This window comes from Lepisma saccharinum, chromosome 17 (assembly GCF_977018435.1).
Source record: "Lepisma saccharinum chromosome 17, izLepSacc3.1, whole genome shotgun sequence".
NCBI lineage: Eukaryota > Metazoa > Arthropoda > Insecta > Zygentoma > Lepismatidae > Lepisma > Lepisma saccharinum.
Genome location: NC_139245.1, coordinates 12,668,011 through 12,688,682, shown reverse-complemented (window position 1 = coordinate 12,688,682; position 20,672 = coordinate 12,668,011). Strand labels below are relative to the sequence as shown.

Here is a 20,672-nt window from a genome sequence, read left to right as displayed (position 1 = left end):
ATCTAATTATTGATAACAACTCGTTTGAACCAGTTTCCAAATTCAAGTACTTAGGAATAATATTAACAAATGAAAATGATATTAAAGAGGAAATAAAAAGCAGGCTTCATTCAGGAAATGCATGTTACTTTTTCCTTCATAAACTTTTGTCTTCTCGTTTAATATCTAAGAAACTAAAAGTTAAAATATACAAAACAGTAATTTTGCCTGTATTATTATATGGATGTGAAACTTGGTCCCTTATATTGAAAGAGGAACATAAATTGAGCGTATTTGAAAATAAGATCCTTAGGGAAATATTTGGACCTAAGAGGGATGAGGAGACAGGTGAGTTTATTAGAATGATTAAATCAAGAAGACTTAGGTGGGCAGGTCATGTGGCACGAATGGGAGAGGAAAGAGGAGTCTACAGGATTCTTGTTGGGAAACCTGATGGTAAGAGACCTGTAGGAAGGCCAGGACAAAGATGGAGGGATAATGTTGAGATGGACCTAAAGGAAATCAGTAGGGATGGAAAAGAGTATATAGATCTTGTTCAGGATAGGGACAGATGGAAGGCATGTGTTGCTGTAGCCATGAACCTTCGGGTTTAAGAAGGCTAGAGAGTTAGTTAGTTATCAATCAATCTCCAACTCTAATGTATCTACAGCTGTCTGTTTTCAAAAATCCTATATATATAATTATTTCACTTTGAGGAGTATATCAGTTTACCAACACTTAATTTTCCCAATATATGTATTTGCTTCGTAATCAGAAAAAATATGACAAGGAATATTACTAAACAATTGTGCAGAGACGTATTGTTTTATTTGCTTTCTCAGATTGATGTTACTGCATTAGAAAGAGTGATTGTATAAATTATATCAGCACAGCATTTATTTCTATCATTTCATAATTCAAACACAAAAAATAAAGTCTGTTCATTATAAAAACAAGTACATACCATATTATACAGACATATATCCACTTTATACATAGAAACTTCACCTTAGTGTCATCGTAATGAACATCCTTTCATGGGTATTTACAGTAGAATCAAGATTTTTTTGTATTAATAACAGTAAGCAAGAAATAACATTAAAAAAAAGGTTGTATAAGTAGCATCATGTTCATATTCACTTTTTATTATTCTTTTTAGGGAAAAAAATATCTCACTAACTTTCCTGAATAAGAGAAGCACAGGTTTTGCATTAAGTTATCTATGCCCCATATATAAACACGCCAGTCCTCTTAAACAGTGCAAAAGTGACAGATTAACTCCCAACAGAACTATTTATGATGCCCATGCTTCTAGTTCTTTCATATCATCATCAATTTCCTCTTCTTTTTGTTCTGTAAAAAGAAACGCAAACATTATTTTCACACACAATATGAGTACAAGTTATCATAATTTATGTTTCATTTGATGATTTACGTGGGCCAGTCAAAAAATTACTTGCACACCCCCATCCAAAATTTTGGTACAGGGATATTTTCTTGCAACGGGTTGGCAACACTGCAGACATGTAACGTGACGTAGCGGCATTGATGTGTCAGTTGGAGGTTGCTTGCTAACCAGTCGTGAACATGTTTCGGCAGCTGCAGGTGGCGTCCAAAGTGGAAGTGCATGCAGTGATTCATTTTTTGTAGGCAAGAGGTTGTGACTGCACAGAAATTTATCGGCAGGTGCACAAAGTGTATGGTGAAAATGCAATATCACATCAAGCTATCGCAAAGTGGTGCACCATGTTTGAGAACGGACGTACAGATATCAACGACATTTACCATGATGGAAGACCATCAACTTTGACAAATGCGGAGATCAGCACTCGCGTGAATGAACTCATTCTTGCAAACAGACAAAATCGCAAATGAACTCTGTATATCACATGGAAGTGTGCATACGATCATTCCATAAAGTTTGTGCGCGATGGGTGCCTCAGCTATTGACGGACGAACACAAATGGAAGCGTTTTGACAGTGCTTATGCATTTTTGAAACGTTATCAACATGAAGGACAGGAGTTATTGGAGAAAATTGTGACCAGAGACGAGTCATGGGTTCATCATTTCTCACCTGAAATAAAACGCAGCTCCCTCGAGTGGAAACATCCCACATTCCCAACTCGAATAAAGTGCCGAACAGTTCCATCTGCAGGGAAGGTAATGCTGATGCTGTTTTTCGACAGAGTAGGTGTGGTGTATACCGAATTCATGCTGAAAGGTGCCACTATTAATGCATTGTCTTATTGTGGCCAGGTAAACTTTCGAAAGGCATTGTGCTCCTGTATGACAATGCGAGACCGCATGCGGCAAGACTAATGTTGGATCTTCTGAGCATGTTTCGGCAGGAAGTATGGGATCATCCCCCTTATAGCTCAGATCTGGCACCTTGTGAATTCCATGTTTTTGGACCCATGAAAGAAGGACTTGCAAAGCGACAATATCACTCGGATGACAAGGTGCACGCTGCAACCTGTCAATGGTTATCGGACGTTGGACGTGACTCCTTCGCAGCAGGCATAGACAAACTTGTGACACGCCTCAACAAATGTTTAAATAAAGGAAGTGACTACATCGAAAAGTAGCTTCTGTATGGAAGTTTCATGAACGTTCGCTCCTGGTTTGTATTCTCATGCTGTGCAACTAACTTTTTGACTGACCCACGTACATTATTACGAGGTGCCTTCAAGTTCTAAGGTCTTCTAATTTATTTTTAAAAATGTACTCACCTCAGAAAGTTGAAACTATCGTCACTTCACAACATAATCACCCTCTAGATGGACAAATTTTTAACAAAGCTGGTGCCACAATAGCATGGCCTCTGCAAACGCTTCTTTAGGGGCCTGTTTTGTAAACTGTACAATCGCTCATGCAAGAGCACAACAGCTTGAAAATGTGTGAAAATGGAGAGACTAACTTTGAATATGGACAGAGCATGTGGATGTGGAATCATTTCAAATTTGTTTCCCATGAAACATGTGAAAATGGCCCTTTCAGCTGCAGCCTTTTCTGGCTGTTTCTCTCGCAATGCCGTAAGCAACTTGGTCCTCAAAAAAGGTACCAGTCACTGTGGTACCCTCAGGATAGCAATGAATGAGTATAAAGCCTTCGCTGTTCCAAAACATCATTTTCTCGGCAATAGTGGTAACGAACTGCTGGTTCATGGTTAAGGCTCCTTTGGTTTGTTTTCACATGACCTTTGGCCTTCCTTAAACTGTTGCACCCACAAGCTCACATTTTTCCATGACACCACCACAGCATGTCTCAGTCCACGCATGTGAAGAAAATTGATAATAACAGTACCAAAAACATGTCCCTCACTAGACAGCGCCACTGGCTTCCTATGAACTGGACCGTGCTGCCATTTGGCCTCATCAACCTTCAAGACTGGATGCTTCTTCTCAAACAACTCTCATGTTTATAACTGGTTCTATTCATGAAAAAATTAAAGAGACCTTAGAATATGAATGCACCTCGTATTTTAATACCATTTTTTTCCATTTATTTATTATAATAAAGCTCCCATATAATCAAATGGTTAGTGATCTTGCCCTTGCACGAGTGATCCTGGTTTCTATTCCTGGTGGAAGCAAATAGTAGTATGTATGATCTAGAAAACAGTAGTGATGGGATCACGCTGATCATGCGTGATCCAACGACAACCTCAAGGCCCGGGGAAGTGAATATCAATGTATCTGTATCGGAAAGAATTAGCTGGAATATAAATCACTGACATCACATGACACTTTCATGTAGCCTACATAGAGCCTTCCCGATGCCACAGTGTTAGCGTCATCGCCTTGAAATGAAGGGGTCCCAGGTTTGATACCCGGTGGAGGCACATAGTAGTTTGGATCCCACTTTAAACTGTAGGTCCAGTCCCAATTAGCCTTTCTGTGCATAAGAAAGACTTAAAATAAAAACTCAAATGTAGCCTATACACCTTGGAAATGCATAATTTTCATTATTCCTGCAACAACGGTGAGGGGAGAAATGGATTTTTTTATTCAATGATTAATTCATTTTAAATTATGAATATATTAAAGCAAAACTGTGGTGAGATTGCTGTGGTAGAGTTACAATGGAAAATTTGAATATTAAAATTAATAAATATTCTGAACTAATGGAAATTCTGAATTATTACAATTTTCAAGTATTGGTATTGGTTCAGAGTAGGGATGGCCAAACGGATCCGGATCCGAAAAATCCGGATCCAAAAGTTACGGATCTGGATCCGGATCCGGGTCTGAAAGTTTCGGATCTGGATCCGGATCCGAGAGTTTCGTATCTCAATCCCATTATAATATTACCACACCTTAAAAGGTATTATGATCTTCGATTACAAAGACATTTTTCATTAGTTAGTCCTACAATAATTTTTTTCAAGTGTTGTTCCTAAAATACTTTGCTACGCATCGGCTAACACACTCGTGCACAAAAATAATCTTACTTGTTTAACATAAAATGTCAGAGGTGATTTTGTAAATGCCATTGAAACGAATATGTATTCATTCGAATGTATTGGAAATGGAAACACACATAAATGTGAGACATTCCATTCCAGGATGAAACCTTTAACACATATAACAAGATAGAAATGTTATACAAAAATTATACAATTGTTCTACAGTTACAGTTTTACAAATTAAAATAAAACATTATAATATATGCAGTGTTATATAATTACAAAATGTAAGACTAACAAGGGAGGTTATCTAAGTGTCCCCCTCCGATTTCCATGAAACTTGGCAGGTGTATAGTGGAGCCTAATGGAAGAAATACGTGTTTCTTTGTTTCAGCTAAAAAACTGTTTTAGGGGGCAAAACTCCCTCAAATGTCAAGATGAGGACAAATTGAAGTGAGGATCTGACCCCTGTGTCCCTCCGATTTCCATGAAACTTGGCAGGTGTGTAGTGGAGCCTAATGGAAGAAATACGTGTTTCTTTGTTTCAGCTAAGAAACTGTTTTAGGGGGCAAAACTCCCTCAAATGTCAAGATGAGGACAAATTGAAGTGAGGATCTGACCCCTGTGTCCCTCCGATTTCCATGAAACTTGGCAGGTGTGTAGTGGAGCCCAATGGAAGAAATACGTGTTTCTTTGTTTCAGATAAAAAACGGTTTTAGGGGGCAAAACCCCCTCAAATGTCAAGATGAGGACAAATTGAAGTGAGGATCTGACCCCTGTGTCCCCCTCCGATTTCCATGATACTTGGCAGGTGTGTATAAACGGGTCCAAATGAAGAAATGCGTGTTTTTTTTGTTTCGGCTAAAAAACTGTTTTAGGTGACAACCCCCTCTCAAATGTCAATATGAGGACAAATTGAAGTGGGTATCTGACCCCTGTGCTCCCCTCCGATTTCCATGAAACGTGGCAGGTGTATAGTGGCGCCCAAAGGAAGAAATACCTGTTTTTTTTGTTTCAGCCAAAAAACGGTTTTACAGGGTGAAACCCGCTCAATTGTCAAGATGAGGACAAATTGAAGTGGGGATCTGACCCATGTGTCCCCCTTCGATTTCCATGAAACTTGGCAGGTGAATAGAGGGGGCCAAAGGAAGAAATACGTGTTTCTTCTTGTTTCGGCTAAAAAACTGTTTTAGGGGGCAAAACCCGCCTCAAATATCAAGATGAGGACAAATTGACGTGGGAATCATCTGACCTCTGTGTCCCCCTCCGATTCCCATGAAATTTGACACGTGTATAGAGAGGCCCTATGCTCCCTGTTTCTTCCTATGCCATATTTACGTGGTTTCGGGGTCAGATCCCCACTTCAATTTCTCCTCATCTTGACATTTGAGAGGGGGCCTCTCTACTCCTGCCAAGTTTCATGGAAATCGGAGGGGGAGACTTAGACCTCCCTTGTAAGTGTATTAATTAATTACAAATCGCGCACGCGCACACACACACTATATATATGTGTGTATGTATATTATATATATATATATATATATATATATATATATATATATATATATATATATATGTATATTAGCAGCTAACAATATGTTATAAGCACATTCTTACTTTCCAAAGAAGCGCATGTGGAATGGCAAACCGGATCCGGATCCGAAAGTTTTGGATCCGGATCCGAAACTTCTGGATCCGGATATGAAAATTCCGGATCCGCCAGGATCCGGATTTGGCCATCCCTAGTTCAGAGTAGTATCGACGGAGCCCTAATTGTAACTCATTAAAATGTTGGTGAACAGTGTTGCTCAAGCTGAGAGAAAATTTACCACTAGATGCATTGCTCTAACACGTAATGGATGTTATATTAGTAATAATAATTTGCTGAAAGAATGATGAATATAAGGCTTACAAAATTTTCAAACACTATTAAAAAAAAATATATAGTTCAATTTTCTGCTGAAAATTGAACTGTATTCTGTCTCTAGCTTTTAAAAGCCAAGTTTTGGATCTTTCAGTAATAACAAAAGTGGACTTCATGTAATATTATAAACACTTATTCAGTTTCATCATGATTGGTTCGCCTCTTACAATATATTACAATAATGTTCTATTTAACGGCTTTGAACATTGTGAACGACCTGCAGTGTGCACAAGTATTTAGAATATTTTAACACTTAAAACACTTTGCATTTTTTAAAAAGTAAAACTCATGAACATGATACTGCAAGGAATGGTATGTTACGTCTTTGTTAAACAGAATTTTAACAATTCCTTATCCATTGTCCTTTTCTATTTACCCCTTATCACTATAGTCTGACAGACTTGTCAGTTGAACTAATTTTTTTTGGTGACAATGGTGGGTATCAAACATACCATAAAGCTGAAAAATACAGAGTGGAACATCAAGTTTAAGTTTTTCAGGGAACCAAGACATTAAAATGCAGGAAAACATAAAATCTGGGAAATTTTTATAACTTGTTGCTGTATTGGGACCATGAAAATCAAATGTATAATGCGGGAAAAGTTAAAACTCGGGAACTCCAATGTACTGGCGACCTGTGCTAACAGTCAATATACACTATTTTTATTAATTCATACATACCATCAGTTAAATTTTGTCATTCGTTGGTCACAGTGATTGAATTATGCTCTTTTCATACATTCACACATGCAGTTTTCAACCCCCCCCCCCCTTCTTCCTAAGAAATTCCAAATCATGAACTGCACATATAATTTCTTTGCATCTCCAATTTTGATTAGGCTAAACTTACAAACCTAGTATGAGCGCTCAAGAAATTTGTTCTTACTAATGCTCGGCAATATATCATCAGGATATTTTAGCTATATACAGGGTGTCATTTTAATGGCACCCACGGACCACGGAAACGTATAGAGGACATCAAAACAAACAACTTTTCTCTGCAACATTTTTCTCATTGGTGCATCGTTTTGGCGCTACAGTCGTTCAAAAAAGCCCATTTTGCCACCTGAATGCTGGCAACCACACACAACATTTGATTGCATTTGTGACGTCATATCCCATCGTGAAGCGATGCGTTCCAGGGTTGCTAGGAACACACATAATCTGTGAAAAATGACATAGCTACGATCAGACACATTATGTACCGTAAAACAAAACGAGAAAACACTTTCTGTTACCTAACAGGAAGTAAACAAACGATACGAAGAATGGTAGAAAGAAAATAGAATTCAAGTGGAAGTAGTCATATCGAATTTTGTCTCAGCTTACATATCAAATATTTGCAAATCTAGTTGCCAAGTTGATATCTACAATTTAGTCTATCCACTTCGTCCTTCTGATACTAGTTGTCTGTGACACACTGAACAGATGACAAAATAGAAATGAAAGAATTCAAAATTTCAAAGGTAAGCAACACATAATATAATGTATAGTCAGGGCATTATGAGGCATGGGACAAAAATGGTTGAAAATGCAGGGATATAAATAGTAGTAAAACAAACTCTCCGATGACTGTGTATATCTACGCACCGGGTACACATGTAATAGTTTGCAACTATGAACAGGGCAGTATATTCGCTACTGATTCATCATTAGATTGTTATTGTGGTTGTACGTGTTTTAGCCGTAATGTAACAACGTGAACCTCGGATACTTCCGTTATCAGCACAAAAGTACCACAAGGCATCTGGACACAAACCTGTAGATAGCAACCTTGCAACGAGATTTGCAAATATAAACAGCCACATGTAAGTTGTAAGAACAATAAAATTTATTGTTGTTGATATCTGACATGTAGGCTGAAACAAAATCCGTTAATGACACTTCATTTTGAATACTTTTTTACCATTTCTCATATTGTTGGTTCTCTTCCACCTTCCCCTGAGATGACTGCTGATATTCTGGCTGGTAGGCTATGAAGTTCGGTCTACTGGACGCATTTCTCGCTTCGTTTTACAGCTAATAATGTGGTTGGTAGTTTGTCATTTTTCACAAAATTTGTGTGTTCCTTGCAACACTGTCGTGCGCTGTTTTGCAGCAGGAAATGACGTCACAGATACGATCAAATGTTGTGTTGGGTTGCCAGCATCCAGGCGGCAAAACGGTCTGTTTTGAACGGCTGTAGCGTCAACTTGACGCACCAACGAGAAAAATGTTACTGAGAAAAGTTGTTTGTTTAGATGTCCTCTACACGAATCTGTGGTCCGTGGGCGCCACTAAAATGACACCCTGTATATCATGTTGGCAATATATCGTCATGGTATTTGGCAATATATATATCGTGTTGGCGATATATTGTCACGATATTTGGTGATATATATCATGTGGGCAAAATATCGTCACAATATTTTAGCAATATATATATCGTGTTGGCAATATATCATCACGATATGGAAAAAATATTGCATTGTATCGTCTGTCATGATATTTTCTTGGCAATATATCATGATATCAAATTTCCGATATTGTCCATCCCTAGTTCTTAGTACTGCAATACTTACTGGCTGGCCTGGCCCTGCTTGGTTCCGCTGCTGGCACTGCAGGCAGTTCTGAAGGAACATTAGTACCAACACCTAGTAATTCCTTCTCCAGTTCCTCATGCTCCAATTCTTCTAATTCTTTCTCCAATTCATCCTGAAAAGGAAGGAAACAACACTTATTTAAAACTTGAAACACTGGTTTTCTCTCCCCTGAAACAAGCTTATGCCCTTATTTACTTCGCAATATGTTCACATCTTGTATTTTTCTTATTTAGCTTGTCTGTGGGCTTATGCTCTGGGCCTGGAACTCGTGAAGCAAGGGCGTGCATAAAGGAGAAGGGGGAGAAAGCAAGTAAATGCTTGGTATCTGCAACCACTTCCCCACTCATGCGTTCATTGTCGAACACATGAGCCCTCTTGAGTCGCAACTTGCACGGAGATGTGTTTTTGTTTCTCGCTCCAGAGATTCTTGAGACAGAATATAGTTTATTCGTAACATGACAATGAATGACAATTACTTGAAATTGATGCAAGGACACTCGCAAATGAACACCAATGTCCATGCGAGATTGAATTGACCAGTCAACGAGTTCAACTGCAGAGGTGACATATTTATATTTTCTAATGGGTGCTATTATAATTATGATGCAATATGGTATTTATTCAGAATATTTAATTGTGAAGATTTGTATTCATCATGAAATTTACATATTGTAATTGTTATGATTAATGAGTTTATTTTTCTTAGTTTATTTGTGATTTTACTTATTCCAAACTATATGGCGAGTCAAACCAACAATTAATGTAATGTTGTCATTTAAAATAAATCCATTCTATTTGCGACATACATAAATCATCAGTACCATCGGTGACTATAATACTACTACTACTACTAATAATAATAATAAAGTTCATATTTCAGTCGAATTTTGATTTGATAGTTAAATAACGCTATGTAAGAAAAGAGTTTGACATGACTGTCTCCTGTCATCCTACATCGACTACAAATGCAACACACACAAACATTGACAAGTTACATAATTCAGTTTTAAACAATACTTCTACTCATGAATTAATCAGAAGCATTCCTCTAATGGAAGGATATTCAGAAACTGTTCGATCATTAATTCATTTTTTACACATTTATGCTTCAACTATGAAGATACAAAATAGAGAATTTCTCTATTGGAAAAAGGACAAAGACACATTAAAAATTGTTTGACTCTATAGAATAGGACTTACCTCATCTATATCTTGACCAAAGGCTACAGGATTGGAAATTGCATCCGATATTTCCCGAGCAACATCCTGCTGTTCAGCAATATCATCCATCATGTCATGAACCTTGTCCACATCCCTGCAGGAAAACGACGAAAATAAATAAATAAAACACTTGATGAAATACATGAAAACAAATGCCAATACATTGAGAATCAATTAATTCATAGGACAAGGTATGTCAATTTGGTATACTTAGTACCATTTACATTAACATATGTAATTTTATTTCCCAACACATTTCTGCCACTTCTGGCTAATTGCAACAATGAGGATGAGTGATGATTAGGTGAAATTGATGAAGGGACATTTACTAAGAACACACATGCCAGGGTTTCGAACCTCGGAACTTGTTCAAATAAATGGGTTCGGGGGAGGAAGTCACCCTGGAAGGGTAAAAGCAAACAGAGTATGGTGCTGAATCACATTATGACACGTTTTTCAAGCACTTTATGCAAAATATCTGAATATGACGTGTGTTATACCTTCGGTAAAATGCATACGCAACCTGGGATAAAGAAATAAAAAAATACTTACAAATTTTTCTGATTTTAGGCCTCTGTCATCTTTCTTTAGTGGCCGTGATGATAATTTTTTCACCTCCTTCTTTATTGATACTTTTCTTTCCAGAATCAAATACAGGCTGACATAACTTTTACAAAGTTTCATAATAACAAATGTGAATGGTTTTTAGACTATATTGTCTGATTTTATCTCATTATTGAATAATTCGAAAGCAAAATAGATTTTAAAAAATCGCTACTATGTTGAGATATGGTTTGTTATGGTGAACTTATGACTTATGACTATTTTTTTAAACATTTTTCTTTATTGTTTCTGAATGTTTTACTGTGGTAGAAATAAGTTACCTTGATATTTTTTACAGAATTTAGGCTTTTATTTAAAATTGATAAGATAACCACATGTAAAAAGATAAAGTTTAATTTCTAATTGCCATAAAGAAAAATGTATGTAATTCCGGAGCGATTTTACAATACCAGGAATTTCTCCATTTTGTTTGAAATTCGGCATACTCACCAATTTTGGCCCACTAATCATGAATCTGCAGTTAAAATTTGGCGCTCACACGGGGAAATAGCAAAATAATCGAAATTAAGTGCTTATTTCTACACCCTCGATTTCGGACTTTTTTTTGTTTTTTGTGAACATTATGTGATGCTAATTGCGAAGAACATAAATCTGGAGCGCAGAAAGAACTATTTACCAATGTATAGCCGACTGAAGTTCAGATATTGCCGTTTGAAATTTTTGAGTCCAAATTTCCCACCGATTCCGGGCTCCGCCCCTGGGGTTATTGACCTAACATAACATAAATCTGGAGCACAGAAAGAAATATGCACCACATTAACGATCTTTTCAGTGCTTTCCACCTCCATTCTTCCACGATCAATGATCTCCAAATGAAATAGTAACAATGCGGCAACGCTGTAGACACAGCAACAAGTACGCAACGAATACTGAACCTCACTTGTCCACATGAAATATGGCTACCACAGTAGTGTATGGATAATCATACCGGTGTTAACTCCACACAAATCAGGAATTTCTATACGTGAGCGCCAAATTTTAACTGCAGATTCATGATTAGGAGGCCCAAATTAGTAAGTATCCGAAATTTCAAACAAATTGGAGAAATTTCCTGTATTGTTAAATTATACCATAATTCCTTTTATAGAAGGATAATTTTTTCTTGCCAAATGGTTCCCATATCAAAATCATTTGCATGATATTGGTATAACATCACCTCCAAAACAAGGGTTGAGAATGTGTGATGCCCTAACCTCTTCGTTCCCCTATATGCCTTCTTGGCACTGTGCACAGCGAACTTTACCTTTTCAAGATGTATTATTAAGTACAAGTGGTACTAGAGCACACAAGTTCCAAATTCTCCTTCATGTAGCTTCTAACTCAGGATGTTACAGGTTGCATTTGGAAATTTACATACAGCACACTAGTAGTTTTTACCTTAAATCCTTTGCATTTTGCATATACTGATACATGGTAGGAATTATACGTTGCATTGTTGAAGGTTACATGTTAAATGCCTGGAAGCAATTAGTCTTCATTGAATATTTCTGGTACTGCAACAAGGTGGAGAAAACTTCCCTTGTACTTGTAGGCAGCACCAAGATCTGGACTCTTACTACGAGGAGCGTGATTTTATCATTGTTACTATTATACACACATCAACACTTCAAGGGGGATGTTTGGATGCGACTTGGGGTTAGCTGCTCCTATGGATTAACATGGTGACAATGAGACAGCTGGGGAGATGGTTTGTGAACATCTCCTCCTAGCTTTGAGCACTGTACTCATCTAATACAGTAACAGGTGCGGCAGTGAAACGGGCGATTTGGCAACCCTGGAAATAGCAAGTTATGTAAGGAATCAGATAACGGGAGTGGTGCCATCTGGACAACAAACCTTTGCGATTGACACTGTTGTTCAGTCGAGATGGCATCGTGGACCGGTGAACCTTTATGGCCAAAGCTAGGTGTTCACCGGTCCACGACGCCATCTCGACTGAACAACGATATCAGTGTCAATGGCAAAGGTTTGTTGTCCAGATGGCACCACTCCCGTTATCTGATTCCTTACATAACTTGCTATTTCCAGGGTTGCCAAATCGCCCGTTTCACTGCCGCACCTGTTATATATAATAGGGATGGGACCGATTAATCGGTACTCTATCGGTATCGGCCGATATAGGCATATCGGTGTATCGGTAAAATTACCAATTATTTTACCGATCCGATATATCGATTATTATCTGATAATTTAGTGCAAAATTCTGCCATTTTGTTGTAATTTTTATGGATAATATTCATGCCCTACTTTCTAAAAAAATAAATGTCTAAATATGCAATTTATCTTGCACTGCAGTCACCTTGAAACACACATTTATTAAAGAGGTCAGTGAACCTTTCAGGTTCTTCAAGGACCATTTCTAATTTTATATCGGATCGGTAGAATATCAGTTATCGGTAAATTTTATATTGGTACTTTATCGGTATCGGCCAAAACTTCATATCGACCCATCCCTAATATATATATATAATGGATAAAAGCAAGGAGGGCCAAAAGGGCTAAGTGAAAATCAAAGAAGGTAAAAGGAAACACTCACCGGACAGTAGAAAAATTCACAATTTTCGCTAATTTCATAGCATCATCGGTGTGAGGAGAAATAGACGGAACCGGAAGTTGGGGCACTGCAGAGTTGCCAGGTCCCCATCGAAGAAGAAGCGGTGCGTAGAACGGAAAAAACACTGTTTCGTCACCAGGCTCGTCGTAAACTGTGAGTGTGTAGGATGAGTAGGGTGGGCAGGAGGGTTGGGATGGCTAGGGAGGGAAGGTGGGTGATGGATGGGTATTACTGGGTGGCCTTGTTCAGGCCAGGTGGAGTGGTTGCACTCATGGCCGATATATAGGGGTTGGGTAGCCAAAAACTCTTGCTCAACCCCTCTTACAACCCCTCCTCTGGCTCCGCTTCATCGACGACATCTTCATGCTCTGGACACATGGAGAACCATCCTTGTCAGCTTTCCTGGACCAACTTAACCACTTCCGTTCCCTCAAATTCACCTGGACGCACTCCCCCAACCAGATCACCTTCCTGGATGTGGACGTGCACATCGAGGGAGGACACCTGACTACCTCCATCCACATAAAACCCACCAACCACATGCAATACCTACACTTCTCCAGCTCCCACCCGTTCCACACCAAAAAAGCCATTCCATTCTCTCTGGCCCTCAGGGGACAGCACCTGAACACTTCACCCACCTCCCGCCAGAATTATAACCTCCGCCTACATCAGGCCCTGGTTAACCGTGGATATCCCTCCATCCTGGTCACCAAGCAAATATCGCGAGCTGTCTCACATACCACTACCACCAAGAAACCTGCTGCCACCAACCCACCTGCACTCATCACCCAATATCATCCCCACCTCAACAAAATCAGGCACACACTGCATTCTCTTCTCCCAATTCTCCACAGTGATCCTGAAACCAAAAACATATTTCCCGACAAACCCAGAGTGGTTTTCAAACGCCCCCCCAACCTCCAAAACATCCTGGTCCACAACACTCCTTCACCACACATCCAACACCCCCCTGCCCATAAATGCAACCGCCCCAGGTGCAAGACCTGCCCCATCCTCATCACTTCTCACACCCTTCAGGTGCACACGGCCACTGGCAAATTTACCCTCCATCCCAAAGGGACCTGCCATGCCTCAAACCTTATCTACATCCTCACCTGCAACATCTGTTGTGATTTTTACCTGGGGGAAACATCAACGGCCCTCAACCTCCGCATCAATAACCACCGCTCCTCCACCCACAACCTGGACTTCACTGTCGCCGTCCACACCAACCACCACAACATCAGTTTCAACGACTGCTTCCGGGTAGCGATCATCCACCTCCTACCCCAACCAGCCAACACCTCTGTTCGCAAAAGATGGGAGAGGGCCTATATATCGGCCATGAGTGCAACCACTCCACCTGGCCTGAACAAGGCCACCCAGTAATACCCATCCCTCACCCACCTTCCCTCCCTAGCCATCCCAAACCTCCTGCCCACCCTACTCATCCTACACACTCACAGTTTACGACGAGCCTGGTGACGAAACAGTGTTTTTTCCGTTCTACGCACCGCTTCTTCTTCGATGGGGACCTGGCAACTCTGCAGTGCCCCAACTTCCGGTTCCGTCTATTTCTCCTCACACCGATGATGCTATGAAATTAGCGAAAATTGTGAATTTTTCTACTGTCCGGTGAGTGTTTCCTTTTACCTTCTTTGATTTTTATATATATATATACATTCTATTTTTATGAATATAAACTTTGACAAGAGTGTACTGCATAACAGAAAGACCTGCTTAGACGAGGAATCTTATGTTTTGGTTAGTTTGTCCTTTATTATTACACCTCAAGTATTCATTCACTTCTTCCCATGTGTAAAGATGTACATATGTTGTGTTCGTGTGTCCAATTAAATAATTATTTGACAGTAATGAAGATGTACTTAGGCTTGCGTATTTTTGCATCTTCTATTATGTTTTGTCCTATATACATAAAAAACACCATTGCAAAACATCCAAAAAATATAAAAAATAATATAGACAGGGTAACATGTACATTTTTTTTGTTGCAATTGACATTTGTTATATTCATTCCATATATTTTCATTAAACCCAAAGTAGGAATCATATTATGATTTGATTTATTTTACTTCGCCTTTTGTGCCTCTTGGCTAATTTGCAAAGATGGGGATGAGGGATGAAACGATGAAATTGACGAAAGGACATTTACAAACAACTAAGCCCTAGCGGGATTCGACCTGGGACCCCTAGCATTGCAGCACGATGTGCTAACCACTCGGCCACGGGGTCCGGCTAGGAATCATATTATGCTGTCTTATGGAACAGGTGTTTTAGTTCGATTCTAGTGTGTTTGACCACCATCTGTGCAAACACTTAAGGTATACATCCAATCCAGCTAGAAGGAATTACTCTCATCTTACAAAGACATTAAAAATTTTGCTTGCCTCATTCTTTTTAAATGCCAGCCCCAGTGGCAGAGTGGTTAGGACATCGCGCTCCAATGCCAGGGGTCTGGGTTCAATTCCCGGCCTGGACATGGATAATTGTGGGTGTCCATTCATCAATTTCATAACATCATCACTCATCCCCATCTTCGCAGATTAGCCCAAAGTGGCTAATAAATAAAATAAAGCAAATCAATCAATCAATCACTTTTTTTAAATAACTAAAAGATGAGTTTGTGGAGCCTAATTTCCACGTTACGTATTTCAGGACAAATGTTCCTGCAAACAAGGTAAAACAAATTTGAGACGTTTCGCGGAGATTGAAATTTTAATCAACTTCTTAATCCTTGACAGATTGATTGAATTTTTGTTATTTAGCATCGATTTTATGCCACTTTTGGCCAATTGTAACAAAGGGACACTCACAAAACACACCCAGGTCAGGATTCAAACCCAGGATCCCTGGCATTGCAGCATGCTGTGCTAATCACTTTGCCACCGAGGTTGGCAATTCCTTAATCTTAAACATGCATTGGTCAGTAAAAATAAAATATGTTAAATGCCATTTAACTTGACCATGACTACAGAGGGAAATAAAAGCAAAATTATGAAAGGAACTTCAAATTAAACAAGTAAGAAACGTACATATGCTGGTGTGCATCCTTCAGTGCTTTAGCTGCCTCATTCATAGTCTGCAGTACTGCTGTATTAGTGTTAGCTCCTTCCAAGGCCTCGCGTTGCATTTCTATTGTTGATAAAGTTCCATCTATTTGTTGTAGCTGCTTCTCATATCTCTTTTTCCTTTTTAAAGCTTGAATTGCAACTGAAATTTGAGAGAAAAAAAGAATGAAAGAAATGTTAAAACAAATATATAACCAGAGCATACCTATTTTAGTATTTTTCACACAAGAGCCTCCAGTACTAATCTGATACTCCCCGGACAGATTTCTTCATTTTTACAGAAGAAACTACTTACGGTAATAAGTTCCTGTAGCATTGTCTAACATCTTGAAGGTGTTTTGTGTGATGTGGGAATGTTTCATAGCGGAAATTCATGTTCTTTGTTGAAAATTAATTCTCCGACGGACAATAGTGTTTGGCATGTACACCTTTGTACATCAACACGCGTCGTGATTGTGTTTTGTTCATGTTCATTGGGTGTCCAGTGTTTCGAACTGTCTGCGTTTGCAACGAAAGTTAGAAACATGACGTGTCTTGGATGCGTGGTGAAATTTGTACCGGGTGTGGGAGATCCAGTGGATTTTTAATTTAATTGAACACGGGATCGTGAAGAATGGAAAGGAATGTTGAAAATGTGGCAGTGAATGTAAGCTACTCGTTAGAAGGAATGGGCTGTGGGTATATGCCTAACATGACGTGTCGTGGATGCGTGGTGAAATTCAGGTAAGTTTTCTGTATCCTGGAAACGGATTTTTTTAAATTTAAAAGTTTGGGGCTCATTTGGGGGCAGGTGACTCCGGCCAATTTCTAACATGCCTTTAACAGGGACTCTATAGAGAAAAAGCCGGGAAGCCGGAGCGGAGACACAGTAGCAGGTGGTAGGGCAATTACCCCAGGGGCGGAGCCCGGAATCGGTGGGAAATTTGGACTCAAACATTTCAAACCAAAATAATTTTTTAGTTTAAATTTCCCACCAATTCTGGGACGGATAGCCCCAAAAACCATTCACGGATAGCGCCACGAAACATTACAATTTTCTTCGTAAAACAATGCAAAAAAGTTTTTTTGAAAAAAATACATCAGATGAGCCTTCTTCACGGATATTTCTTGGGTTCCGAAGGTTGAAAAACTGCATAACTGAAAATCGACAAAACACAAGCACAACCTGCGATTATGTAGGAAGGTGTGCGTGCCATATTGTGTCTCAGGCAAGGGAAAAGACTACGAGAAAGAAGTACTCATAATGTGAAAAATTGCAATTACTTTGATCAAAAAAACGTGAATACACCTTAAAGAATGTTCCGCGAAGCAGATAGGTAAGTACAAATGTCAAAAATCGACAAAATGAAGAAGTTATAGGTGTCCGGGGAATATCAGATTTTTACCGAGCCTCCTTCAAGAACTTCTTGTGATAATAGTAAAATCTAAGCCTAAATCCAAATTTTTCTCATAATGTAATGGCATCTCTCAATGTTATGCAAACCACATTCCAGTACATGGATTCAAGTGTTCTTCCGATATGACAACCAAGAAGCTAATTCCTTACACATATTTAACTCTGTCACAGCTATAGATATATCTATATATAGTACAAAATAGCTTAAGTTATCACTATGGCACTGCCAATATTTCTCCCATACCTTTCATCTATGTTCAAGTTTATAATTGTCAAGTAGGCTACGAGTTTATGATATATTACCACTTGACAGTGACAGCATACAATTTTCTGGTCAACAGAAATGAATGAATGAACCGTATTCCCTTTCATATGAAAACCTCATAGATTTCATACTTTTCAATAGAACATGTCAAGTTGAAAATCTGAAGTGAATATTTTTTTTAAAAGTTCTGATTAAGAAAAACAAAAACTGAGTGACTAGCTTCACCAGGTGGTGCATTTATTTTCATGGCAGAAAAAAGTACTTGTCTTCCTTGCACACCAAGGAGATGAAAAAATGTTGCAAGGTGTTCAGATATGGAGTGCTGGTCCTAATGTCACATGACATGGGTATGTAGGGGTATTACATTCCAAAATGCTTTCATGGTTGGGTTAGGCAGATCAGGTTTTAGGCTGTTAGCATTAAAATTACTGCAATAAATACTTCCGACAAGTGATAATGTTATTTAAGGTTTTCAGTACTTTCCACTATTCTCACCACCTGGTGAAAGCAGTTACGGGCAACAATAAAATTTAATAAAACAAAACTGTTGAAATGTAGGCCTAGTAATGTTGCCTAACATGCAATAGCTTATATCTGAATTATTGCTTCTGTGATAACGTTCTCATGTAAACTTATGTGCTCGAAGAAAAACGTCTGCATCTGGACAGCATATCAAACAGACATGCAACAAAAATCGTGCAACTTCTTAACCAACAAGAAAATGAGCTGTGCACTTTGTTACATGCTTAAACACACACTGATTATATTTTTCATTAATTGCAAATTTCAGCAACAGTAATTTCTATCTAACGAAAATATGCCTGTCAAATACATTTGATCAAATTACACTTCATGATATACATACAAAACAATACACACACCTCGTTTATTTTTTGAGCCATTCTTTTTCGCAGTATCTAACTCCTGTACAATTTTCTTTTCCAGAAAGTCCTGTTTTTTCATAAGCATTTCTTCTGTTTCACGCAATTTCTGAATCGCCTCGCCTGTAGTAATAGGCTTATCGCCTTTTTTGCCACCAAACATTTTGTTTAGGAAACTCATGTTGACTGTTAAAATAAAAAAAAAGATGCCAGTAAATATAAAGAGTACAAAACTTTTCACAATGAAATTGCTCTTCTGTGTCTCAGCTGCAATTTTCACCACATATCAGAGAAACACAATTCAATTTTCAGCCACAACAAATTCTTCTTTGCTTGCCCACAACATTACCGGAAGTTCAGTTGCGATTACGAAAAATGACGTCATACAAACGACCTATGACTCAAAGCATGCTGAAAGTCATAGGACGTTGAATGGATTTTCGCTTAAATTTAGATTATGTACATAATAAAAAGTGGCAGCGTCATGTTAAAAAAATAATTTGGCAATGTTTATTTACACTTAATTGATTATTGGATTTATAAAACACCGTCAATAAAAGAAAAGAAAACTATTATATCGATAAAAATCGAGATCATATTCGACCTTCGCCTAGTCGATTTGGGACTGGACGCGGCAAGAGCGAATTATCACTGGAATTATTTTGTGCGTTAAATTTGAAACAGTTTAAAGGAATATGTATTTTTGCTCTATAAATGGAAAGGTCTGATTAAATATACATGTATGAGGAGTTGTCTTGCACTGGTTTAAGGTACACCCTATGTTTCTGTATGTAGTATTTAACGTATCTTGAACGTCAGCTGTGGTATTGTCAGTTCTTGTTGAACCATTTTTAATGTAATGTACTGTAATTTATTCTCGTTCTGTGGACTACATTGTTGATATTTCATTCGACAGTAGCATAGAACACGTCATCTTGTTACGGAATAGAATAGAATGATTGGTAATTATGCGATATCGCCCGAACACCTCTAACTCGTTTATTTCGTTATTTTTAGCATTGATACTTACCTATTCTGCATTGCGGAAGATTCTTTAAGGTGAAGTTATGCCTTTTTCCATGAATAGTGTCAACTTTTCATATTACGAGTCATTATTTGTCTTGCTTGTTCCGCTTGGGTAACAGACAATATGGCGCGCACTCGTCATGGATCATCGCGCGTCGTGCTTGTTTTGTCGATTTGGAGTGGGTATGCAGTGTTTCAACCTTCTTAGCCGAAAAATACCTACTTTCGTGTGCATTATGTCATCACAAACCATTGACGGATAGCCCCCAAAATTATTCACGATAGCCCCACGAACCATTGACGGATAGCCCCAAAAACCATTCACGATAGCCCCATGAACCATTGATGGATAGCCCCAAAAAACATTCACGATAGCCCCACGGACAAAAAGGCACATTTGGAAACACTGGCGAGACCGCGTGACTTTCGACGCTCGTGCCATCTGCAGGTAAAGGCATGAGTTTACAATACCGGACCACTCTCCAATTTCTATAAAATTTCACCTACTTACTAATTTCGGTGTCCTGATGACGTATCTGTAGTTCATATTTGGCGGTCACTTGTTAAAATTGTACATTTACATGTAGAACTTGTAAAATAACCTTGCGATTTACCACGGTGATTGTCCATACACAGCAATTCGGAACCATCTTTTTTTCGCAATTCGTTAATGGTCTTCCTTTACGCACAACAATCTTGCTGACGTCAGACGAGGTATGCC

The 20,672-nt window shown here is 38.6% G+C and overlaps 2 protein-coding genes across 2 annotated transcripts in view; one reads left to right on the top strand and one right to left on the bottom strand.

Annotated features, from left to right (window-relative positions):
- The window catches only part of LOC146001785 (TBC1 domain family member 31), a 148,756-nt gene that overhangs the window by 56,439 nt on the left and 71,645 nt on the right, over positions 1 to 20,672 (top strand). The gene's annotated exons all lie outside the window — the stretch shown is intronic.
- On the bottom strand, positions 778 to 19,285 carry LOC146001184 (charged multivesicular body protein 4b-like). Its single transcript, XM_083138479.1, has 5 exons — positions 18,926 to 19,285; positions 16,348 to 16,525; positions 10,093 to 10,207; positions 8,872 to 9,004; positions 778 to 1,332 (listed from the first exon to the last, which is right to left on the bottom strand). The coding sequence occupies exons 1-5, from the start codon at positions 19,104 to 19,106 to the stop codon at positions 1,274 to 1,276; spliced, it is 666 nt and encodes a 221-aa protein (XP_082994605.1). The 5' UTR covers positions 19,107 to 19,285; the 3' UTR covers positions 778 to 1,273.

Bases quoted from the DNA above. Each gene is read 5' to 3' on its own strand.
- LOC146001184 (XM_083138479.1), bottom strand. From the start codon at position 19,106: ATGAGTTTCCTAAACAAAATGTTTGGTGGCAAAAAAGGCGATAAGCCT. The intron at 9,005-10,092 runs GTAAGTCCTATT...CTTCCTTTTCAG, and splicing joins TTGGTCAAGATATAGATGAG to GATGAATTGGAGAAAGAATT. The intron at 1,333-8,871 runs GTAAGTATTGCA...TTCTTTTTACAG, and splicing joins AAGCAGGGCCAGGCCAGCCA to AACAAAAAGAAGAGGAAATT.